This window comes from Uloborus diversus, chromosome 5 (genome assembly GCF_026930045.1).
Source record: "Uloborus diversus isolate 005 chromosome 5, Udiv.v.3.1, whole genome shotgun sequence".
Lineage (NCBI taxonomy): Eukaryota > Metazoa > Arthropoda > Arachnida > Araneae > Uloboridae > Uloborus > Uloborus diversus.
In genome coordinates this window covers 3673425-3701319 of record NC_072735.1, presented here as the reverse complement: position 1 = coordinate 3701319, position 27895 = coordinate 3673425, and the positions used below count along the sequence as shown (strand labels likewise).

General features: G+C 32.8%; 1 protein-coding gene across 1 annotated transcript in view; it reads right to left on the bottom strand.

The window, feature by feature from the left end:
- The window catches only part of LOC129222414 (cell adhesion molecule Dscam2-like), a 395853-nt gene extending 371474 nt beyond the window's left edge, over nt 1–24379 (bottom strand). The window contains exon 1 of the mRNA XM_054856925.1: nt 23992–24379. Coding sequence (XP_054712900.1) covers nt 23992–24040 — 49 coding nt within the window. The 5' untranslated portion in view covers nt 24041–24379. The remainder of the gene's footprint in view (nt 1–23991) is intronic.
- Nucleotides 24380–27895: the final 3516 nt, after the last annotated feature.

Genomic DNA, 27895 nt, shown 5'->3' with positions numbered 1-27895 from the left:
ACTGCCCTTGATTTTTTAGACGATGTACGCAGCTATTAAGTTAGTTAATAACCATTTGCTTCTTTACAATTTCCAATGCGACCATAATTAGATATATATTGTGTGTTCAAGCGTGAATAGTTTCAACACCCGTGGTTTATACTTAATGAAACGAAACCCTTTGGATTACTTATTCAGTTGTAATGGAGGTACTTAGATTTTCTTCCGCTCATGTTCACTTGTAAGTATTAATGAATATTTTAAAGCATGTTGTTATATACATTTATATTTTTGTTGATTTGCATTTGATGAGGCTCCAATTGTAACTGTTTTTGGGTTTATCGTATTAATTTAAAGTTATCTTACATATACCTATGTGCGCGGTGTACTATTTGTTATAACCAACTGAAACTGATTAATTACGCAAAAGAAGTAAGATTTATATTTGAGAAGCAATCACAGAAAAGTTATTTCGAAATACTTGGATGTACATACATTTTGGTTCAAAAAGAAAAAAAATCAATTGTTTAATTCATTAGACATATGGTAATGCAAATATTTTCTAGTATTGTAATATGCTTCACAAAAAATGTGCCGGTATAATTTATCTTTTTTTATTATAATTTATTCATTCATTTAAAAATATTTATACCATTAGAAAATGACCATGTTATCTATTAGTAAGAACATAGTTATGAAATTAATTCATCTGCTTATTCATTTTGTTAAATGTGGTTAACAATAAAAAAATTCCTTGACATTAGTTCCGAAAATAACATTTCCTTCATGGATATACTAGTTTAATGTAGGACAGTCAGGAGGAAGGAGTCAGTGGCAAAAATGGAACAGCTGCATTTACATGCTGAAATAAAAAGTAATATTATTTCATGTCATCGTTTTAAAAGTGATCAGTTTTTAAATACTATGTTATTAATATGCAATGCACATATGGTGAGAGACTGTGCCATTGACATTTTCAAGGGGTTGCTTTTTTTAAGGTGGGGGGCACTTTATGTCATTTTATGGGTGCACCATCACTCTTATGGTGTGGGGGGGGGACTCTCGTATATATGAAATGGAATAATCATGTAATAGAGTTCAATGTTTTAATAAATAAAATATATAATGCATTTTGCGCACACTCTAAAAATAAAATCAGTAACCTATTTTGATTAAGTATTTATATTTGTGATGAACTGGAAAAGGGCAAGAACAGAAGAATAAACCCGAATGGTTCCAGCAGGGGAACTTTGGTGTCATATTTAAATTCATCAATTTCTCTGTTGGTACTTTTCGGTACACTTTGTTCGTCAAAGAAATTGACTTGACGTGAACGAATTTCGGAACGCAAAGTGTAGGTAAGTTCTGTCAAATTTTATCCGAAAATAAAAGCTATCAAGTTTGATACAAGATATGTTTTTAAGTTCTGCATTAAAAATACAATATGTTGATAATTTTGTCTTGAAAATATTGAGAGAAAAACTGAAGTTTAATATTGTTTAACAAACAATCCCACTTTTGAGAAAGTACTCCCCTTCCCTCCCCCGACGATTTTGTGATTATGAATGAAACTACTATATTATTTCATAAATTTTCAAAAATTTATAACTGTGCATATGTTATGCTGTTAACCATGCTATTTGTCATTAGAAATTCAGAAAAAAAAAACCACGAATGATTCTAAAATTGCTTGTTTCATTGCTCTTAGATATGAAAGAATTGAAACTGATATGACATGCAATACTATAGTAAAGAATTATTTTTTAGAAAAAATCACGGAAAAAGGATTCCAAAATTCTCAGAAACGTTTTTGAAAATTGTTTGGAGAATTCCGAAATACTCGGAAACGTTTTCGAAACTTTCATGAACCACAGCTGCACAGAATACTCAGAAACATTTCTGGAAATTACGGAAAGAGGATTCCGAAATACTCAGAAACGTTTCTGAAAATTACAGAAAGAGGATTCCAAAATACTCAGAAACATTTCTGGAAATTATAGAAAGAGGATTCCGAAATACTCAGACACGTTTCTGGACATTACAGAAAGAGGATTCCGAAATACTCAGAAACGTTTTTGAAAATTTCATGAACCGCAGCTGCACGATATACTCAGAAACGTTTCCGAATTTTTTTTACAGTGTAGATAACAAGTAACGTAATAGAAAGCAAGACTCAATAAAAAACTTTATCTCCGTTTCTTGTTTGAAGTATACCTCAACGCAATAAACATTTACAAAATGCTGAAAAATAGGCGAAGAACGAAGTGTGATTGAAATCTTCGTTTTCAATCAAATGCTTAACCTATACCATTAACACATTCTTTAACAATAGTATTAATGGAATCGGGACAGGCAAATTGTTCTCAAAAGAAAAGCATTAGGAATAGATACAATAGTAATTCTAAAAAGAAAAAGTATTTATTTCGGAAATGCTTTGTGTCTCGAATTTGGAGGCAGGCCAATTCCAAACAAAATCTAGATCCATCAGTAGTTTGTTTCCATTTCCTTAAATCACCAAGTTGAAAAGGAATTGTCACTGACCTTTACATGCATTGCAATTCATCATGTTTTGAAGAAAATGTCAAAGTGATCAAGTTTTACATGCAGTGCTCGTTACGTTCTAAATTGATTACCCCATGTAAATAAATCTATTCAAGTAGTTTAAAACATAACTAAGTGCTTTTCGATTTCTCGTAAAACATTTTGAAAATTTTAGCCATTTTAAGAATTTTAAACATCATCAAAATAAACCCAAAGCTTTTTTTCCCCTATATGTTTGATGGATTAACGAACACCGAAATTCAGACTTATATTTCAGTATTCGAAATTCTTAAATTTTTTCATAAAGATATTGAAATAAAAATTAAGAGTCATGTAGCGATGAAGTTCATGAGAACTTGGAGCTGCTTCAAAATAAGTTCCGTTTGATGCAAAGAAAAATCTCAAAGTAATATTTTAACCAAACGCATTAAACGTTATATTATTAACTAGTGGTACCCGCACGGCTTTGCCTGTAATAGAAAAATCGAAAGGTCTTTTGGTTCGCCTGTATATTTACAAAAAATGTATGGTGAATTTTCTCGCCAATTGGCTTGTACTGATGTTACAGTTCCACGTTATAATAATTTCGTATCTCGCCAATTGGCTTGTGCCCATTTTACGGATCTGCGTTATGATAATTTTGTAATTTATTCGTCCATCTTATGATAATTTTGTTCTTAAAATTAGAATAGAAAAGAACCACATCGAATTTTCAAAAAATCGCTTCGAGGTGCACACCCTTATGCCACAAACTATCTTTGTGCCAACTTTCATGAAAATCAGCCGAACGGTTTAGGCGCTATGCGCGTCACAGAGATCCTGACAGACAAAGATCCAGACAGAGAGACTTTCAGCTTTATTATTAGTAAAGAAGATATTTTGCTTCAAACTCTTCAAAATACATTATTGAGTGAATGGAATTAGTAAATTTTTAATTGTTTGTTTCTTTTGATTTTTTATAGTACAGTCAAACCCGCTTAATGGGATGACAGATCTGTCATGTAAAAGTATTCTAATAAGCGGGATATTCTATTATCCGGGATCAAAGTGACAAACTACAACGATATGGTACTTAAAAAATGTATTAAATTAAGCGGGATGTTCTTTTAACCCATATTAAAACATGCGGACTGGACTGTATGTTGAATTTTTAAAGGTAGAGTTTCCTTTTCAAAGGATATCAGGTCAAACGTTTTAAAAAATAGTTTTTTGTTCTAAAAAAACACTAAATAGGTTTGGCATATCTGGACATCTGGTGAAAACTAGCTTTTCAGTTTAAAGTCATAGGATTGTATTTATAAGCAAACAAATTATAAAATTAAGAACATTTTACCTCTTTATCGAAGTTTGACCCTTTTATTAAAACATATTTGACGAAATTTCTTCAAAAGTAAATTTTGATGGAAATCCCTCAAGTTTCGCCTACAGAGCACTAAAACGAGCGAGTACAGGAACTTATTCAGAAGCATGCGTAATTAACATACCAACCATCTTATTCTCTTTAGCTACTCCTATAAACAAGCAGAATGATTAATCTGTCTAAGTTAGTTTTAAGTTTGTTGGAGGAAAATTGCAGAGGATTTAATTTTATGGTAAAGTCATGCAATTAATTCAGCCCCAGAACCGTACGATGCATTTGCATCTCATTTTAATGTGTACCATTCTTGTACCAAATCAAATTAGTTTATGTTAATATTCGAAGTAAATTAGCAGTCATTCCGAACAATATTATCCAATATGGAAACATTTTCCGGACCTTTGTAAATTTACTTCAAGACATTTTTGAGCAATCACGATTGCTTATTGCTTTCATTTGACTGTTTTTGGCGTCCTATCATTTTATTTTCCCACCGCCACCCTCCGCACCATCACCGTCGACCGGCTCCTCACGATGCTGCTCCTATAGCGAAAGCCGTCTCCAGGTTGCATCCATGTCCCACACACCGCGCATACATACACAACTATACACACAGACCGCACGCATACACACACAAACACATACACCTACACACACATATACAAACACATACACACACGCATACATACAGACACCTACACATACATACAACTACCCACATATTCATGCCTGCAAACAGACACAAACATATATGCCTACACACACATACCCCCCCCCCTCCCCCCACACACACATTCATACACACAACTACCCATACACTTATGCCTACACACATACACATACCCCCTACACACAAACATGCACTTCTACATACACACACTCGTGATTGCGAAAAACATAATTTGAATTCAAGATGTCAAAATTCAAATTAATTTTTTTTTTTTTTAAATTAAATTCACTCAATGTCATAGCTTATGCATTATGTATAGGTATGTCACTTAAAATAATAAATGTTGTAGGGAACAACAAACTTATTTATTATTTATTATTTCAAAAATATTGCTTTCTTTGCAAAGACAGACCTATACTGCTGAGGACAGGACTACGGCAGAAACTACAAAAATAAGTTTTCGAGATATTTAAAAAAAACGTTTTTAGGACAAAATACTAACATTAGTGAAAGTATAGAATTGGAATTTTTTTTTTCACTTCTTTTCAGCGAAAACCAAATGACCGACGAAAAAAAAAAAGCTAACATACAAAAAATAACAAAAATGTTTTTAAAAAAAACGAAAAATGAAAATTTTTAGCCATTGCCTTTTAAATCCCCACGCATACAAAACAAGTCTAGTTGAAGTATACATGCACACATAAATTTGAGCCCTTGAGCTAAATATATTCGCAAAACAATACGTCTCGTACAGTATTTTTTCATTAACTGCATTAAAATCATAAACATTAATTACAGTTCAATACAGTATGCCTTAACAGTATGGACAGGATAAATATTGTGCATCAAATCTCTACATAATTTAAAATGAAGTCTCCAAAAGCGTCTGTGTGTTTGAACTCGCAAAGCTTGAGAACTACCCGGCCGATTTCGCTGAAATTTTTACAATTTGTTCCTTTGAGTGCTGAAAAGGTTTGAGGTTTGCAGACCAGTTCGAAAAAAGTTGGATGAATAGTTCTTTTTTTTATTCCAATTTAGCCCCAATTTTCACATTAATTCTCGAATATCTGGGGGAAAAATCACTTGCATATATTAATATTCTATATCGTTGGAAAGAGTATAATTTCCCGCGTTCTACACCATTTGTTTCAATGCTCTAACCCCCTACTTACAGTAGAAGTTTTCTGCTTTTTTAGCTCGAATTTGTTTTGGCGTATGAACTTTAGGCACTACTTTCTTTATTAAAACTATCAATAAAAAGTGAAGGAATTGTACCGCAGTTTTTTTTTTTAAGACATCATTGGAAAAAGCGACATTTTTTACTCCAGATCTAACTCGACCCATCGTCGAAGAACCAAACTTCTATCTCCTTTAGAAAAAACGTTACAAGCTTTTTTAAATCAAGTTCGAAAAATCTCACCTCCATTCAATTTGTTAACCATTTTATTTTCTCGTTTTCACGGTTACGCTTTTTCAATCCATTGTTTCTTTCCATCTTTCTCAGAAAGTTTCTTAAACTTTTTTTATTTTGTGTTTCCAAGGTTACGCTTTTTAAATCCATCTTTCTCATTTTAATTTCTTGAAAGTATTTTAATATCTGTCATCATTGTTTGGAAGGTAAATTTTGCATGATGATTTTTTACTTCCTTTTACAAAAAAGGAAGTATTGCATTCGCGAAAAAATTTCCACTCAAAATTCGACTTTAATTTCCATTTTGCTCACCCGCGGATTAATGCTGATTTTTTTTTTTTTTTTTTTCAACCCAACCACGCGCGGTAAGTGCCTAAGAACGTATCAACACCCGAAATATCCATTTTGACATTCCCCTAGTTAATTACAGCGACTTTTCTCGTGACGTCCGTATGTACGTATGTATGTGCGTATGTATGTCGCATAACTCAGGAACGGTATGTCCTAGAAAGTTGAATTTTGGTACGTAGACTCCTAGTTGGGTCTAGTTGTATTATTATTATTATATTACTAGAAAGTCACCCATCAAAGAATGACGGGTGAAAATTGCTTCTGCATTTGAACGAAGCTATTGCCTGTCTGGTGATATTTTAATAGTTGAAATTGTAACCCTAACTCCGGTGGATGAATCCTAAACTCCAGTAGGTAACGTTAATTGTTTTCATTTTTTAATTCCCCTGAAATGTTAGTCTTACCAGTAAAACTGTTAAGTTACCGGATTGAGTTCAGCATTGTCACAATAAAGCAGGGTTGGCAGGTTTCTGCCGAGGCGGTAAAAACCACTGGTAGAAACCGGTTAAAACCGGCATGGCAAAAACCCCTTTCTGCCACATTTATGGCAGAAACTGGCAGAAACTCAAAAAATGACATAAATGCAACTCCTGACATACAATAGAAAATGTATAAGAAAAATAATTGAATATTAACCCAAATACAATTTATTTACAACACTACCACCATTCAAAATCAAATTTTACATTGTTTCCCCACTGCAGCAGCCTCTAACAAAATAAAAGTTTTGACGCTGTTTCTAAACCTAACCAATTTCCCAATTTGTTGTGCACAAAGGAGAAATTTGAGAGGATTCTTTCAATCCCAGCAGAACTAGCTGGCATTATCCTCAAAGAACAAGCAAGATTCAAATAACTTTCATCTATAGCACATTTTTTCAAACTGCACTACCATGCGGTATTTGGAGTAGTTGTTACCACGTGATTGGAAAAATAGGTTTTGGGAAAAGGGGCCGATTTGCTTTGTAAAGCAATGGTATAAGGTACATAATCAGGGTTAATATTTGTGAGTAAAGTGCGGGCACTTTCTTCTTGATAACATGATAAATTTACTCCCAAATACTTTGGATGGAGCATATAGGCGAGTAAATGATTATCAGTAACTGCTTGATTAAGCTCTTTTAGAATAGCTTTGTTCAGTTATATTAAGTGTAAAATGAGAAGTTCTTGAATTTTAGAGTTTAATGAAATAAAACAAATCTGTATTTATTTAAATATTTGATATATATATATATATATATATATATATATATATATATATATATATATATATTACACTTTAAATTAAATGCAAACAAAATAATTATAAACAACAAACTGAAAAATTTGTTACTTACAACATTACAAGGCTAAAATTTCTAACGCATAGCAATTTCAACTATGATAAATTTTACTTTGCTTTGGAAATGTCAGTTTTGTTATTTAACATATTTTTACACTAATTATTAAATAACTATTATATTAAGTTTTTGCAATGCCGAAATGGAGTTATATTTTTTATTTTACTTAATTGCCTGTCATTAAGTAATTACTAGAGCTATTAAAAACGTTTTCTAGTTTTTGCCAGTTTCTACCAGTTTCTGCCGGTTTTTACCGGTTATAACCAGTTTCTGCCACTGGCAGGGCAAAAACCAGTTTCTGCCGGCAAAAAGCCAACCCTGCAATAAAGCCTTTATCTGTATGTTAAATATTACCAAAACACATTATCAAATTATCTTGCCGTGACGCGAGTTTCATTGTTGAAACACGCGGGTTACTCGATCATCAGCTATTATTTATATGATGATTTTATGATGATGATTTATATGATTACTTATAATTTCAGTAAAACATGTTTTTGTCCTTTTTTACATATTTAATTATTTTTTACCCGACGACGCGTGCGCGACGCAAAGTAGGGTAATGTGTTTATCAGTCTATATATGTATGTCTGTCTTGTACAGGATCAACAGTCGGGGCCCATTCAAACTTTACGGTATTCCTTGAATCAGAAAGGAGTGGGCCCTGACTGTTAATCCTTCTATTCTGCTTTTGAATTTATGATTTGTCTTATCTGTGTACGGTTATAAAACTATTTCAACGGTGTAGTTAATTAGTAGTACTTAATAATCTTCTAAACTACTGGGCTTATACATTTTTCTATTGAGTTTTTTTGGTTTTAACGCAGTCGGGTTTTTTGTGTTTATTTAATTTTTTTTTCGTTACCCTCGATATGCATTCTTTTGCAATACTGTTTAGTTCGGCATTTAGATTTTTTGACGGTGAGATGGGTGAAGGGTATTTAATACCCAATTACAGATAATTATAAGAAGGGAAAGAAAATACCTAAACAACGTTTTGATAATTCCGAAGCTATATCTACCCAGTTTTAAACACAAAAGTCAATAACTATTTAACGTCTCTGAAATGTATAAAAAAAAAATGCCTGCAATTACGACTCAAAGAACTTAGTTCAAAAGCTTTTATCTGGTAACGCTTAAGCATTTGAAAAGCATTTATTACTTCTTTTAATCGTTGAAAGCCCTTTCAAACTGTATATCACTTATGCTAATGAGAGTAACTCACAAAAAAAAAATATTTTTTTCTGGTAATTACTAAATGCTCTTTTGATAGCTCCCTTTCACCGATATATTTTGAATAATATTTTTTCTAATGCATATCCCATTTACAAAGTTCTTTGACTACGACTTATTTGAACTTCCCATTCGCTAATGACTTGTGTCAAATATCGATAAACTACTGGCATTTCTCTTAGGCTTTGTTTCAAATTTTTATGAATGGAAAAACTAAAAATTGCTATTTTTATCCATCTTGTTGAAACGTTTTCCGTGTAACGAAAACCGCCTTTTTAAAAAAAGACGAAACATAGCTATTCCATCTCCTTTTATAATTAGCTTCCAGTCAAAGTAAAAACGGAAGCGAAGGGTGAAACGAGTTTTAAAACGTCATTTTGGTCTTTAAAAGGGAAACTGAAGGTTTATCAAAGAAAAGGGAAAAATAAGGGAAAATAACGGAAGGGAGGGAAAGTCGATGTTCTTTATTTTACTGAAAGCAAGTTTCAAAACAGGGGAAAAAACTGATCATCGTTCTAATCTTTTATCTTTTGAGACTTTAAAAAATACATTCGTCACTTTAAAAAAAACTCAATACGGCATTGGAAAGTTATCTGCTTTAGTGAAAAAAATCTATCAGGGCAGTAAATCTTAACGCTCACAAGGATATAAAGACCGATGGATATTTTTTAGTACACTTATCGGTTTCATACAGGAATTAACCCGCGCCATATTGATCCAGTTTTCCAAATCGACACACAAAAGGACATAAAAAAGGGAAGTTGATGTTTTTTTTTCTTTCTCTGGGTGTTTTAGTTGGAGAAGAAAAAAAGAGAGAAAAAGGAAGTGATTTTCGATTGATTGATGGGTCGCTTCGAACTTTTTAAATCGTTAAACAGGTTACTGAGCATTTAGAGGTGGATTTTAACTCTTGGTAATGATTTTGTTTGTCTCTGTCGTTTAAGTTAAAGTAACATCCTTTGTTGACTTGTCTACGAAATACAATACGAAGGTATGCTAAAGAAGAAAAAAATGTTTTGTCTTGATTTTTGCGACACCTAGTTTCGCAGACAATTAGAATCCCCCCCCCCCCTTAAATGTATCCAAAGGTAAGATCAAAACTGAAAAACAGGAGGGAGTGAAATTTTGTGTCGGTGAAACTAGAGGGACACCAAAATATTGTGAAAAATATTAGATTATTCAGCTCAATCGAAGACTTAAATAAACAAAAACTGAATTGCCATTACCTACATGTTGCATTCTCACAGCACGAATTGCACACACACACACACATATATCAACGCATCAGAACATCTGTAATACATGTAATCCCAAGAATAACAGTAAGTTCTACTGTTGCTTTGAGGCGACAATAAATATATAAGGTAAAACCCCAATAATGGCCAGTGCATGAACAAAAATAATATGATTTTTTGTTTGTACTTAAGGCAATTATCATATTGAATCAATTTTATTCATCAGTTATTTGAATTTAAATCAATTAATTCAAATTCTTCGGATGGGAGAATGTCAGACGGCCACTACTGAAAAATTCAAATTTTGAAGTAGCCACTACTGGACCAAATTTGAGGTCGGAGAAAAATTGATAAAAATTGAAAAAATAGAAATTCTGGCAATTTTAGAAATTGGGACGATTTAGAAAGAGTTGGGCTATAATACGCTCATTGAGTTTCAAGAGAGGCAACTAATATTGTAGACCCACAATTTAGAAATATACAGGGTGTCCGAGAAAAATCCGTACAACTTTAAAAATTTATTGAAAAAGAAACAATAGGGTTACAGCGAAACTAATTAGTACATTAGATAGAATAACTCAAAAAGTTTTTTTCTGCAGTATGTTTCTGACCATATATGGCGCTACATGTCACGCAAAGGAATATTAAATTATTTTAGTTATTTCAATGGCGGATCGCGCGAAGAAAGCTCAATGTGTTGCGTGGTTTATCAAAACAAAATCCGATACGCAAACACAACGGAACAAAACATCCAAACAGCTGTAGCTACTGTTGATGTTAGCATGCTGAAACGGTCGTGGAAGGAATTGAATTATCGTCTTGATATTGTACGTGCTACGAAAGGGTCTCATGTAGAAATTTCCTAAGGTAATAACTTAAGTTATAGGAAAAAAACTTTTTGAGTTATTCTATCTAATGTACTAATTAGTTTCGCTGTAACCCTATTGTTTTTTTTTTCAATAAATTTTGAAGTTGTACGGATCTTTCTCGGACACCCTGTACTTTACTGTGGCCACTACTAGTGCGTTTTGAACCTTGAAGTTTCCACTACTGAAGAACTGGCGACTGCTGCTGTATTTACCTTATGTATTTTTACTTAAAATTTATTTATTTGCATATTTTGTATACGTTTATACGCAAAATAAAAAGCTGACTATAAACATGATTACCTTTGCACTTTAGAAATACGAGAAACGATATTGACGACTAAGAAGAATAAAGTCTTTCAAAAATAAGTGAAGAAAAGAATGAAATAGAAAAATTTTGACTTTGCATTCAGGCTTGCTTTACCATTTCATAAGCAAAACGAAAGAGATTTTCCTATTATTGAAATATGTTTGGGAACATGCCGTTAAAAAACGAAGTTTTCGATTGTTTCTGACATTTTTGTGCTGAAACATAAATAAAGTATACCAGTTTTAATATAGAATTCAAGTAATGCTGCATTAACTCCATATGTTCTTTATGTTATTAGACTAAAATAAATATGAAAACTCAGTCTGCATTGTTTCCGTTGATAAACAAAGTTTTGCTTGCAAACTATTGAAATCAAAAGTCTTTCGTTTATAACAAAAAATATTTTCATGTAAAAAATTTAAGTAAAGTAAGAAATATTACTCATTTAAACTAATTAATACTAATGCTTAGTTTTGATATTATTGGTTGGTAAATTTGGCACAAAGTTAGTTTGTAGCATGGCGATGTGCACCTTAAAGCGATTTTTCGAAAATTCGATTTTGTTCATTTTCTATTTTAATTTTAAGAACATTTTTCGGAGCAAAATAATCATAAGATGGACGAGTAAATTACGAAATTATCATGACGTGGAATGGGAGAGCAATTAACCTAGCCAATTGGCGAGAAATTTGTCATCCATTATTTGTAAATATACAGGCGATCTGAATGACCTTTTAATTTTCAACTACGGGCAAAGCCGTGCGGGTACCACTAGTACAGAATAAATCGTAAGTTTTTTTTCTAAATTTAATTAAACCTAAACTACCTAGTAGCTACTGCTACTAGTTGAACAGCAATAAAGATACTGTAAGAATTCTAAGCGACTTTTCTTCCAATTTTCAGTTTCTCACTACAAGATCATTTAATGAATTTTAACGTTTACAACCCTACAAAATACATTTTAAAAAGTGAAAATGCTTTCACTTGCAGTGGGCACACTGTATGTTTTAACATGTAATACTTTCATTCCCTTTCATATTGTCATGCTCCTACAATTACTCTCTCATTGTACCACAACGGTGAAGTCAAACACGCACTTTTACTTCTTTACGTATCTGAATCCTAAGTGAAAATTATTTTGTTAATATTTAGTAGCTCTACTCATTGTATAATCATTTGCGTGGTTATTTTTAAATGCATACAACAACAATTCTGAACACATGACGCCCAACCTCAAAAAAAAAAAAATAGGTCTAAAGATCGGATGTGAACATCTGAAAAGTCAAGCATATAATTGAACCAAAGTTAAGAATTTAATGACGTGGTTGGAAATTCGTTACTCATTTAAAAAAGAATATTTCCATGGTTTTTGCGCAAGTTCTAACTAAGATTATAGTGTAGTTTTAACTCAAAATAATCTCTATGCATTGCTATTTATGTTATTTTATTAGGTGCGCGATAAAAATTAAGATGATAGAGTGGGTAACGGTTGCTAAAAGATTGAAAAACATTAGCATATGGCAGTATAAAGCTCTTCATAATTATAGTCTACCAGTTTATACTACTAATAATTAGTCATCATTTTCTTTAACCCCTTCAGTCGGAATTATGAAGTATTGGACCAAAAATGTTGATATTTGGTACACAGTGTACTATGGTAAAGGGTATCTTATAGACAAAATTTTGAGTTTGTAGGAGAAAAATTAAAAGAGTTATGGCACATCCAATATTCCGGACTTATATTTTTGAAATCAATATTTCATATACAAAAACGATAAAATACCGAACAAACTTCATTATAAAATGTTCTACAAACAATTATAAAACATAATATAAGCGTTTGAAACGATTAATTAAAGATTACATATTTTTTAAAAAATCAGGAAGAAAACCTCGCTTTTCAGATGAAAATCCATGGTTGGAAAAATGAACCACTCTCTATCTCGCAATCCTTATATGTCAGTGCTGTCAGTCCCAAAACAAAAAATTATTTCACAGATTATAATAAGTAGAATGTAAAGAGTCAGCTACAAAAAAAATAAACTAATTAAATCAATTATTAAATAATAAGCAGCTGTTTAAAGTGTATGTCCGGTATACCGGACACCAGGTCTGAAGGGGTTAACTAAAGGCATTTCTTGTTGATTTCTAAGAAGGTATTTACTAATGTTGGATGAAAAACGCACATAAATACATTGCTTTTAGTTAATGATTCGACCAAGTATTTTAGTGTGATTTTTTTTCAATCCTTTATTTGCGTCAGTAGCTGGCAGAGTTTAACTGATGTCAAGTGTTGTGACATCGTCGAATTTTAAATCTCAAGTGAAATGATGAAACGGCTGGAATATCATTAACCATTCAACCGCCTCTTGAACTTAGGAAACAACAATAAGTCACAAGGAGCCGTACCAGGAGGCTAAGGAACCTTTCAAACCGCAGGAGTATGGTTTTTTGCATAAAAACGTCGAAATCAAGTGCGAGAAATGTGCGAAAAAAGCTTATCAACTACCAACTAAATATTTTTAATGGTTTCATTTAGCTGTCGCCCATTTTCTGTCAAAATTTGTGGCAGACGCGCTACTTAAACCGTTTACACCAGTTTTCTTAAAATCAAAAAATACGACGAAGCTCTCTGTTTGCCAGTGACTGACGCTACTGATATATCGTCGCCTCAGAGCAACACTAAAACATCTAATCCCAGGGATAACACTAAAATATCCCACTGTTGCGCTGTGGTGACGATATGGGAAAAATTCCATCTGACTTTCACAAAAAAAGGTGAGATAATTTTCTAAAAGATAAAGTGAATAATAAAATAAACCTTATTAAAGTTCAACAAGTTTAATATTGTCACATATGTAACATATTTGGGCGTTTGAAAAGGGAATGTTTCTCATTTAGGGGAGTGTGGCCCAAAGCGAGTAGGTCGCCCAAAGCAGGTAGACATTCGTATGCCACCGCATGGTGTTTAATCTGAGAAATCGTATGCCGTGATTGCCCCCCCCCCCCGCCTTTTAACAAAAGTAAGTCTTTTTTACAAATCTATTAAGTAACTTGCGGTGATCTAAACTACTGATTATTAGTACCTCTAGTGACCTAACTCGGCTCAAAGCTACGTATGCTTGATCTTTATTAAAAATGCGCGAACTTAAGTCATTCAAAGCTATATAAAAAGCCTGTGTTGCTCATGATAACGCGAGCTCGAAAACGTCCGTCAATCAAATCTTTCTCGCAAAACTAAAAATGCCCGTCAAGAAAATACAATTCACGAAACTCAGTTCCCTGAGTCACGACAAAAACAAATGCAACATGTTAAAGATGAAAATCGAATTAGTAGACTTAGTAAACAAAAAATTCAGGCAGTGAAAATGCTACCTGCATTTGTCGCACGCTGTGTCACACGCAGGCAGCGTGCGCCACGATCCCGAACTGACAATATGGCGACTGGTTGTTGATATGGTGAATTTTGATTACTGCATGTATTTAGTGTCCACTCCCAAGGTTACGACTAATCGATTGACGTAAGAATAATCAAAATTGGCCAAGGTTTTAGTCTTTACAACGCCACATAGGCACAAACATGCATAGACTTGTAAAAATAAAATAAGATGCAATTGTTCCAATTAAAGGTTTACAGTCAACCCTCGTTTATCGCGGTTAATTCCTTCCAGACTTTACCGCGATAGCTGAATTTCCGCAAAGTAGGATTCTGTATGTATTTTTCTAATTAGAGCGCATAAAACTTACTTACGGCAATTTAAATAGATTTTTATCATAGTTAGAGCCCCCTTGACATAAAACAGCACCCTTAGCCACCATTACATTTGTACAAAATATGAGAAAATTAGATATGTTAGACGTAATAGATATCACATTGTTAATTATTGGGAAATAAACTACACACACGCGCGCAGTTCTTACACACTACTACTAGTCTATGAAAAAACCTCAACTTGTTCGATGATGAATCAATCGCCCGTTAGTGACCGTAGGAACCCCCGTTCTTCCTCAACATTTACGTATACAACTTAAAAAGCTAGTACATTGTTGAACGACATTTACAGATGTATTTATACCCTAGTAATAATACAGTGATTTATACTTTCCATTTAGTGCTTAACGGTTAAAATGAGACAGCGATCCCCTACACTTTTTTCGGCGATTTTGTACCTCCACGTACAACTAGCCCCTCAGACCTTACTTAAAAGCTTACTTTACTTAAAAGACATATACTTTGTTATTCTTCTGTAGAAAAAAGTTTACACGAGCGCATAAAAAAAGGCTAATTACTATATTTGGAAAAAAAAAAAATAGAAAAAAATGCGATGTAGTGAAACAGCGAAAGTCGAAGCGCGAAGTAGCGAGGGACGACTGTAATGGTTTTTGACCGGTTTTTTCAATGAACATTTATAGGGAATGTACTTTGTTATGACTATTAAATCTAATTGCAATATAGTTGTGCCGTATATTCGGAAGAAGCGTAAATTGTGCGTAATGTAGGTTTTCGTAAGTTGGAGATATAACTCCAACATTATCATTCCTTAATGTGTTATCGATTAACATTGTAAATACGTTGCTGTATTTTACAATTTTTTATCTAATTTCAATCATATGAACATTATTTTCATTTATCAGAAAAATATCTTGCTTTCAAAAATTGTCTTGTTAAAAATCTTTTCGGGTATAAAACAGGTATTCTATTCCTGAAAAACTGTTAAAAAGTAGTTACTCAAGGGCTCTATGTAGTGAAGTAAGTTTGCGAAGTTTGTAATTCAAAATAAAGCTTTTTCGAAAAGTTTACTGATTTAAAGGTTTTGTTGAGGAAAATCAAATCGGAATTATGTCAGGAGGGTTAAGTTTTTATCATGTTTCCGTTGTAACATGATAAACACGTACCCACACACATAAACGCATGCACACACATGCATACACCTACTCACACATACACAAACACGTACACACACACAAACACATACACACAATCAAACACATACACACACGCATTACATACAGACACCTTCACATGCACAAACACCTACACACAACTGCCCACACACTCATACCTGCACACAGATACAAACACACATGCCTACACACACATACACATACCCCTACACACAACCACACATAAACACACACACACTCGTGATTGCGAAAGACATAATTTGAATTCCAGATGTCAAAATTCAAAAAAAAAAAAAATTTACATATTTAAATATGAAATTTTCTTCAGAAATGAAAAATTTTTGTTCTGAAAACTTAAATCTTATCTTCGTTGCCTTGGACGCAAATGTGCTAAAAACTTTGATATTTGTTGCGGAGCTATTTTTTTTTTTTTTTTTTTTTTTTTTTTTGTCAGTAAAGCGTTTCCTCCTAAAAAAAGTTAGAAAACTGTTAAGATTTTAAAGCTTTTACTTCCAGACAGCTTTTGTCTGGATTCAGATAGTAAAAATTATATTTTAAGTCAACTTACTTTTGCCAGTAACACTATTATTAAGAAATTGTTATACATTGATACAATAACGATAAAAAAAAGTACGCAATTGCGTAAAAGCTTGTAAGGGCTGCTCATGCAATAAGGCACATTTCATTCATATAGTAAAGCCTAAAGGGAATATGCTTTGGCTTAAAGTTGAAACATATATCAGTACGAAAGTGTGTTTAAGGAAAAGGTTGACCTTTTTGCACTTCATTTATATTCTTTATTAATTATATTTGTTTAATTAAAGCTATGTAGTTTCTGTGTAAGCCTGATAATATTCATTTAGCTTATTTCAACTTTAGAACGGTTTGCCGCTTTGGTGGTTTGTATTCGAGGGATTTTTGTAATTAACTTAAAGCGAATTCACTGAGATAGTTCTGTTGCTTTGTTACACAATGAGCTAATTTTAACGGTTTAAACGATTGAACCTGAACAATTTTTTTCCAGAATCACATATGTTAAGGGAAAATAAATCAATTCTAAGATCATGCAAGTGTAACTGTAATTACAATGTACAAATCAAAAGTAATAAAATTCATTGTTTTAAACAAACGTTTGTTGCAAACGCGTTTGCATTGCACTAAAGCGGTGCTTTTATAGGAAAAAAATATCTTTGTTCTTAAAATTCTTTACTAATAATAAAGCTGAATGTCCCTCTGTCTGTCCGGATCTCTGTCTGTCAGGATCTCTGTGACGCGCATAGCGCCAAGACCGTTCGGTCGATTTACATGAAATTTGGAACAAAGTTAGTTTGTACCATGGGGGTGTGCACCTCGAAGTGATTTTTCGAAAATTCGACGTGGTTCTTTTTCCAATCCAATCTTAAGAACAAAAATATCATAAGATGGACGAGTAAATTACGAAATTATCATAACGTGGAACCGTAACATGGGTATAAGCCAATTGGCGAGAAAATTCACCACACATTATTTGTAAATATACAGGCGAACCAAAAGACCTTTTAATTTTCTATTACGGGCAAAGCCGTGCGGGTACCACTAGTAAGTAATAAAACAGCAAATTCACAGTTTTGAAAAAGTAAAAAGCTTACAAAAATGTGGAATCTTTCTTTGAGACTGCAACGAACACCTTCGCAATGCCGAAATATTAAAAAGAGCGAGTTTTAAAACCGAGAAGTTTTTGTACTTTGTTTACGTTGTCGTTCAAAATAATCGCTGTTTTTTTTTCCTTTTTAATACATCGAAATAAATTTCTTTTACAGATAATCCAATTTCCTTACGCCAGGGTTAAACCCCATAAGAAAATGTTACCACTTTTACGACGGTATCAAATCCTACAAATAAAATTGCTTCAGAAGTATGACAGTCTTAGGAAAATTATTTTTTCTGGAAATTTCTTTAGCAACACAAGATTTCGAATCTTGATCAAACTCGGAATGAAAATTTTTCGTTCTAAAAATCTCTCATTAATATATGGTCAATTTCATGCACACTGATTTTTCTACTTTAAAAAAGAACTGATTTTCCAACTGCAATGTTTACATTTCTTTTGCAGTTAATAGAATCCAGGTAAGTCTATTAGTATTTAACTTTACATTTAAACAACTTGAACACAGATTTGGGCTAACTTGCATTGCTTTAGCTAGATGCGCACAATCTACTTTATTTTTTTCATTTAGCTGCATTTAAGCATTACTAGTTGATAGGGAATATAAAAAATAGTTCTGAGACAGAGGTACAATGTAATCTGAAATGAAAAAGCGTAGTTGTTTATAGAAAATTAATGCTTTAACTGTTAATGCGTACAAAATAGCTAAAATATAACTAATATTATGAAAATATAATAAATATAATATTAAATGAAACATTTTAAAATATTTATCAAAAATGTATTTCTGAGTTTAAAACCTTAAATTTCCTTAAGCTCAAAATGTTAGCAACTCGGTAAGGCAAATTTTAGAACTAAACTCTTGTATTTGTATTTTAAGTTTTAGATGATTGCTTGCAGTTTTGGTGCACATAAATTTACTAGAAAGTAAGAATTAATCGTTTATTCAGAACACACCATAATGTGTCAAAAACCTGAATTAAATTCAACGACAAAATGTAATGAATGGAAAAACACGTATGTAACATAAAAGAAATTGAACTTAGAAAGACACCTCCTTTAATTATTCTTGGTATAATCAATTTTCCACTCGGAGATTTCGCTTACATTTGAAATTGTCTCTGAAACAATTATACTTAAAAAAATACAGAAAAGCACTCATTTTTAAATACTTAATTTTGAACAGTGTGTGAAACAATCTGCTCTTGATTACTTTCTTTCTACTTTGGCTAATCGCCCATAGATACTTCGTAAATTGGCCCGTTCAAAGATTGGACAATAAGTTTACAGCAATGTTGGCCCAAACGAGAAACTGACAGATTTCGGTCTTCTCTACTGATAATAAAGCTGAAAGTCTGTCTGGATCTCTCTGACGTATATAACGCCTAGACCGTTCGGCCGATTTTCATGAAATTTGGTACAAAGTTTGTTTGTAGCATGGGGGTGTGCACCTCGAAGCGATTTTTCGAAAAATCGATTTTGACCTTTTTCTATACCGATATTAAGAAACTTTTTACGAGAAAATTATCACAACGTGGAATAGTAAATTACGAAATTTTCATAACGTGGAACCGTAACATGGGCGAGCCATTTATTATAGCCGATTGGCGAGAAATTCATCATCCATTGTTTATTAATATACAGGCGAACCAAAATACCTTTTAATTTTCTACTACGGGCAAAGCCGTGCGGGTACCACTAGTAAAATATACAATCGATAAGAATAAATATACGAGAAAAACAACATTCACTACGAAAAATATAATATGGCTTACTTTCTTAAATTTTATTTAATCTAATTTGTTATCTTTAATCATTTCACCTGACTACTATTTTCTAAAATTTTCAGAAACACAATAATTCTGAATAGTTTTCCTTGTTTTAAAACTTCCACCCGCTCAAAAGCTAAAAGCCATTTTGCGTGTTTCATTACTTAAAATTCACGTTAAAGAGCATTAACTTGCCATTTGTTTTCAAGTAAACTAAAAATTAATTTTGAGAGGGATTTTCCCATTTACTCTTTATTAAGTCTCAGACGTTTAAAGAAATGAAAATTTTCTCTCTATTTAAAAACTTTGCTCCAAACTTAGCTAAAATAACATTATTAGTTTTCGTTGTGTCAGAATTTAAAAGCATTAGTTGTAACAACTAATTTTTTTTTAAAGTATTGCTTTCCAAAATTAAGCAAATTTTAAGTATTTGCATTATGGCTAAAATTTTAGAAATTTTCAACGCACTGGTATAAATATTGGAAATGATATTTTTTACTATCGATACCTCAAACTTACGTTGGAGCATGCTGGTAAATGTTGATGTTTATAGTATTCTTGACTCAAACTGGTAAACATAACATACTTATTTTCTTTGTGAATATTGCCTCGATTAATAAGCTGATGTGTGCATCACATGACTTCCTTTTACACCAATTTAAAGTTATTTCCCCATTATTGCAATTTTAATGTGATTCAATAGTAAACTCTATAAATATCACCAACAATGGCCAAATTGGAAGCAGATTTTTAAAAAATCGCCAAATTTGTCGCCCAATTGGCAACAAAACTTGGCGACCAAAGGACTGGCGATATATCGCCAAGTGTCCGCCAAATTATAACACCACTTGAGTTTGCATCGAAATTAAACAATGATTTCCCCCCAAAAGTAAGTTTAAGCTGTTTTATTTTTCTTCTTTTTTTTTGGGGGGGGGGGGGAGATACTTGATACCGATTTTCTTTAATAATAAATTTTGTTTATTTTTAATAAATTAGGATCGTTTAGAGCATGGTTCCCAACCGGTGGTTCGCGATTCCCTGGGGGTTCGCGAGAGGTTATCAAGGAGCTTCGCGAAAATAATATTGTAATGGCGTAATTTTAAATTCAAGCGTTTTAATTAATCATTCATTCATTTGTCTCTTGCAATGCGCGGGGTTTCAACGCTGTCATCGAGTATCATAGAACTGAAGCAATGTCGAAGAAATTTTGAACACAATGTATTCAGGTGAAGATGAAAGCATATAAATGCTTAGGTTTTCTCAGAAGCTCTTGATCAGGAGTTCGATTAAAGTTAATGGAAACATTACATGGAGCATTTTCGCCTGTATTCCCATTTGAGTGCAACAGAGTATTCTTGTGTCGAAAATACGTCCAATCTCGCTGTTGTTTGCTGCAGTATTTTTCACAATACCTGGCCTGCAATTTCCTTCTAGCTTTCCTTGACGAAAAAGAGAAGGAAGGACTGGCAATCCGAAAATTCAGTAGTAAACGTGAAAAAATATTTATACTGAAGAAAAATTTCCTAGGTGAAGCTTGCTACAGTGTGCGGTTCGCAGTAAATCATTTTAAAATAATCAAATCATGCAACTTAATTCGCGCTGTATGTAAAAGAATTCGAGAAATTCGTTCAGAAAGAGTTTATTATAACAAGTGGGAATAAAAATATGTTTGTTGGTAAAAATTACCATTTATTTTACGATTAGAGATAAGCATATGTTTCAAAAATAAATAAAAAAAAATACATTTTATTTTATCTTGCACTTCTAGCATAAGGACAAGAAAATTCTTCAGCATTCGAACTTGAATTTACAGTATGATTATCTAAAATTGCATTTACGTGAGACAGTATCAGGAAGACAAAAATTCAGGAAGATAAAAAATTCATAATTTAATTGCAAGAAAAAAGATGAAAAAGTTAATCTGAGAGTTTTCTAAAATGTACTTTTAAAAATTATTCTTCTGATTCAATGTTACGTATAAATATACTGTTGTATCATTAAAAAAGCCCCCCCCCCCCTCATTGGACAATTTTTCAATGTGAAAAAGGATTTAGCCCATTCTGAAATAGATACAGACGCAAGTTAAATGCTGAACCTAAAGTAAGACTGAAACTGTGAGCTCATTTGAATCAAACTTTGAGCTCCTTTATCTAACAACTATCCCATTAAGATTTTTTACAAACTTAATAAAGTTAAACAAAGTGTAACCACTGCGTTAGTCTTTGTTGAGTTTGTTTGGCGCGCATTTTCCAGCATTGCTTTTAACTTATAGAATTTTTTCAGTTTCTACAATATATTTCGCTGCTTGTTTCCATTTTTGTAATGAGTTCATATGCATCATGATTGAATTATAGATGAATGAGTTATAGTAACATCAAACTAAAGCACTTCCGCCAAATTTTATTTGAATGCACGCCTTTTTTTTTGGCTTGCTTCTTATAACTTAACTGCACAAGGGGCTCGCCAACTTCTTTCGCATTTTACAAGGGGTTCGCAAAGGGGAAAAGGTTGGGAACCGCTGGTTTAGAGTAACACAAATTGTTATGTAAAGAAGCACTTGTGCCTTAAACTAGACATCTTTTAGACATTTTTCCACGTATGGAATGCTTCGGCAAAATTTGGAACCAGAAATTTAAAACTCCAAAGCTTCAGAGGAAAAAATTGTTTTATTTGAAAAATAATTTCAAAAATGCTTATTTACACCTTTTTATTTCAAATAAGATAAAATGCATTTAGCATATTAGTAAAAATAAATAAATTCCACCCTCTTAAAAGGACATAACCGAAAATCCTATATAACTAATTGGTACAGTGTTACATCGCTTAAAATCTAGACAAGTGTTTTGCCTGTTATGCCGGAGGTCATGGTTTCAGTTCCCACCGGTGCCTTGGGGTTTTTTTTCCCTTCATGTATATTAGAAAAATTTCTCGTGACTAATATCCTGTTATGAATAAAAAGTTGGAACATTTCTGTGGATGGAAAAGCTTCTCGGTTAGAAAAGCTGAACATCTCAATTTAATTATTCAAATAAAAAAGGACATTTTTTTTTTTCAATTAAGCACATAAACACTATACAGTGAAAAGGTTGAACGTCGAATGTTGCTTGAAAAAATATTATTTATAAATAAAATGAATTACTCATGCTAGATATTACTAAAAAAAGAAAATACTCAACTCTTAGAGGAAAAAAAAAAGTAAAACATATTGAAATAAGCTTTTTTCTAAATCTTTTCCGTCATTTTCCAAATTGCTGATTACTATACTAAAACATTATTTCTTTCCAACCACAATTTTTCTCAAAAATCAGATAAATGCAATTTTTGTTTTATAACACGTTAGATAAATTATATAATAATGTCCGAACACAGCAAAACTGTTAGGTTTTTCCTGAGAATAATTGTGTTTTATACAGCTTTTAAATACACAAACAACCTCAACATTCCTCATATGCTAACAAATGCAATCTCAACGGAATCCTCATGACGATAATAATTGCATGATAAACTGCAAGATAAAAATTTTATGTTTTACACTTTTTATCAAGCATTCAAAATATGTCAATATCCTCATGTATATATAATAGATTATGTCAATGATATGACTTAAAAACTAAAATAGCTACTGATATGGGTACCAAATGGTAATTTATGAACAAGTAAGTGATATCTTTACATTTGACCGTGCGGTAAAATATGCTCAAAACTAGTAACCATTATTTATTTTTTAATTATGAAATTTAAGACCTTATTCAAACATATGAAAAAACAAGTGAGGGAAGCAACTTTTTTTTGTTTGTTTGTTTTTACGAAAAAATGCAGATAAACGGTATTATCTGAAGAAATTAGTTATCGAGATATTTGACGACACGCATTTTGGATTCAATACTAAGCATAGGGAAATATTAAAATTTGATATTTTGTCCTGTTTTGATTTATCAGTGGAAAGAAAACCAAATGAGATATCTTGTACAATAAAGCTGTCGGACAATAGATGACAAAAATTCAAAAAATAAATAACATAAAATAAAATAAATAAATAAATATTTTAAAAATGCAGTTACAGCTCATTACCTGCCCACGGAAGTATATATTCAAAACGTATGTCTAGTTTGATATAAAGTGAAACCTACTTATAATTATTCTGTGAATATGTTATTGTATTTTTTTTTAACTTTTTTTTATAGTTCTTAAAAAGTTGATCGTACTTTCACTAAAAATTTAAAAAGTAATATGCCAGTGGAAAGCTATTAAAACAAATGTAATTAAATTTTTTTTCATCAGATGACATCTTTTCCAATCCATGATTTATTTGGAATACTTAAAGATAATAATCTGATGCTATAAAAGATGATTTTATTATGCAATAAAATGAAAACTTACCTCTAATTACGTATATCAATATCAGCCACACTATTCTTCGAGTAACCATAGTTGTATTTAATTTGTCAATATCACAGAAGGAATGAATAGTTACAACTGAACAATAATTTTAGTCAATCAATGTCGTGTTTGTTATTATCCCCACAGCTGATGCACAAACAAACAAACCATCATACCGGCGACTGTATTCCATTTGCACTGCAACACGTGCGCGGCAGAAAAAATCATTTTAGGTATCATATGGGGCATGAAATTGGGCATCGTGGGAACTTTTTCAACTCGGTTTAGTACGAGAAGCGGGTAGGATAAGCACTGCAGTTGACAGGGCTTATGACAATGCATCGTCTGCATCGGTCATGCTTCGGGGTCGTCATAGCAGACGATTTGCTCCTCGCTGCCGGTCTCTTGAAGTTGCCGGCGCTCAAGCGCTGAATGAATCGGGGCTGAGGAAATGACCAACGAACGGTTTGGATGGTGTTGGCGCATGCGCCATGAAAGACTGGCGCTTTTCACGCTTTTCGCGTTGGATTATTCACTTTTTCAGAAAGATGGAGCGTTGAAATTTAGAGCGATTTTGTTTCTGGTATTTTTTCTACTAAAAAAATTAACTTTGTTTACTTTTGAGACATGTATTATAGCACTGAAATGTCTTAAAAAAGTTTATATGACTTTTGGCGTTTGTTATTGATGAAGAATAATAAAAGTAATGATTCACTATTTTACTTTCACATTTATACTTTCCTCATAAGTTTTCCTTTCCGTGTTTTGATTTTTCTTTCTTGAAAGAATGAAGTCAAGTAACTTTTCGCACTTTCGTGCTATTCGCATTGTCTAAGTACAGATGCATTAAATATTCGTTATATGCATTTTAAATTGAGTGTGGTAAAAAGCGCGTACCCAAGACATATTGCAGGTACGAAACACATACACAAAAATATTTGCAATATATTTTTTAATTTCGTTAAAAGGGAGGACAATTGAATTCTCTTTTCCCTTAAATGCTAGCGAGTCTGCTAGCGCATGTGTTTGAAAACCTGACCGATGAAAACTGATAGATTTAGATCTGGTAGATGAAATATAAATAAATTAGATCCCAATATCTATCTATTCGGAAAAAAAGCCGCTTTTGATTGGCATTTGAAAGGCACTTAACCTTAATGATCATTAACCGACAATGATGACAAAAGTCGCCAAATATGACCAAACTTGGCAACATTTGGCGATTTACCGCCAAAAAGCCACCAAAAAAGATCATCAACTTGTCGATGTCTCTTAAATTTGTCGCGATAGACTGCCTAACAGATATGACGTCAATACCATGTGAGGCACCGCTACATCACTATAGATGGTCTCATGATACCGTAAGCAGAACGATGTGCCGAAGAAATACCATAATACACATTAAATATGCTCCTAAAATTTTCTTATCAAATAAAGCTGAAAAATTTAACTCAAAATAAAAATTGCTTGTTAAGAAATTTAATTTTCTTAGATTTATGAAAATGTTTAATACAAAAGTGGAAGGAGGCGATTTCTTCGTCACTGAAAGTAAATGAGGAAGAAACGGACTCAACGAAGTTCCTAGAACTTAAACTGTTTATAAACACAGCTCTATGAAAGGCAATACCATTTTTTTCTAGTTGACTCTTTTTTTTTTTTTTTTTGGCTAAGTTGCTATTTACTCTTATATTTAAACTTACTAGTACTTATACACGGTGTTTCAAAATGAATAGCGGGGTATTAACATGTTATAATATTTATTACACCAAACTTACAGCCACAGGTGATATATCAAATGAAAGAGAAACTCAAACAGTTTTACATAATAGCCTACAAGTGTTCAATGTGAGCACCATTCGTCACACGGCACACGTCAAGACGATATGCGAGTTCTTCCCAAGCTTTGATGAGTGTCTCATTAGTAATTGCTGCAACAGCTGTTTCAATCCTGTTCCTTAATTCGGGAAGGTCGACTGGCAGTGGAGGCACATACACACGGTCCTTAATAAACCCCCAAAGATAGAAATCACACGGCGTTAGGTCGGGTGACCGTGGAGGCCATGGGAAACAAGTCCTGTCATTAGGCCCCTTACGGCCAATCCAGCGGTCGGGTACAGTTAGGTTAAGCCAATCGCGGTCCTCATTATGCCAGTGACCATCTTGCTCAAAGTTTTCTGTGAAACACAAAACGCTTTCTGTTCTTTAGTCGCCATCTTTGTTACAAGCGCTTTCTAGCGGATTGCAGCAGAAACATTCCACGCGCATGCGCACTGATGCCAACAAACAAAAAACTGTTTGTGTTTCTCTTTCATTTGACATATCACTTGTGGCTGTAAGTTTGATGTAATAAATATTATATCATGTTAAAACCCCGGTATTCATTTTGAAACATCCTGTATTTAAAAAATGACCACAGCAATGCATCTTCAAAACACTTTAAGACCCTTAGATTTAGCAAAATCAACTGCAAATTTAGCTCTGCGTTCAACCAAAAACTTTGCCTGGAAGTGTAGACACAGATTAGTTTTTAAACTTGAAGAAGAACATATAACCAGCTTCTAAAAATCTTAGTTTGAATGCGATATTTTCATATTCTAAACTCTATATTACCACTGAGAAAATTGTGAAGCATAAGCTGTAACTAAACTGGTGGCGTCATGGCAACCAAAATCAAAAAGAATAATCATGGCAAATTTATTTTTAAAATGTAATATGTTATCTGTGTTGTGTAATCTGGTATTTACATAGTGTGCGAACATAGTGTCTATATTAAAGTACAAATCCATAAGTCATTATGCGATACAAGATTTTGAAACTAACATATGTATTTAAATTATGTCATTACCTTTGAATAAATTATTTGTTTCTATTTTTACAAATATTTCTTAAAGAAGATAAAAAAAAAAACACCTTTTAAATTAGCTTGTGATGTTTTTTTTAATCGCGTATAACGTTTTTCTAACGTATGACCTAGAGCCGCTATATAGATAGGCCGACGCATCAGTTTAAGTTTAGCCATTTGGGATTGGATTTTTCATTGTTGCGCTGCTAGGGTTACCAGAGCAAAGTTTCGGGTTTCGCCAAATTTGCTGAAAATAATACTTAATTTAATAAACAATTCACGTTCCGCTAATAATCGCTCGCAGTGAACAATAACCAAACGCGATTACTCGCCAGAAAAGACAACCGCTCAAACACGCGCTCCGATCCAAAAAGGTTAATCTTAACCTGATACGCCGGCTCGTATATATAGGGGCCTTAGTATGACCTAAACTGTTGCACTAATTTTTCAATATGTTATAAAATGATTGATTAGGAAATTCAATGCTGGTTATGGCTAAACGTTACATTTCAAATAATAAGTCTATTTAGGAATACTGTCACAAATGAACTTAATATTCATTATTATAAATATTTTTTTAACGGTGTCAAATATGAACATTTGTTTTTTCGCCCTTCATTTATTTGTTTACTTAAGAGTCCTCCAACTTTCTGCAAAAAAAAAAAAAAAATCGAATTTTGACATCTTGAATTCAAATTAGGTTTTTCGCAATCACGTATTTTTTGCGTGTGTGTGTGTATGTAGGCGTGTGTGTTTGTGTCTGTGTGCAGGCATGATTATGTATGTGGGTATGTGTGTATATATGTGTATGTGTGTGGGTATGTGTGTATATATTTGTGTATGAGTGTGTGTGGGTATGTGTGTGTGAGTGTGTGTCTGTAGGCATGCGTGCGTGTATGTATGCGTGTAGGATATGGACGCAACCTGGAGACGGTTTTCGCTAGAGGAGCAGCATCGTGAGGCGGCCGGTCGACGGTGGTGCTACAGAGGGAGGCGGCAGGAAAATAAAATCATAGCACGCCAAAAACAGTCAAGTGAGAACAATAAACAATCGTGATTGCT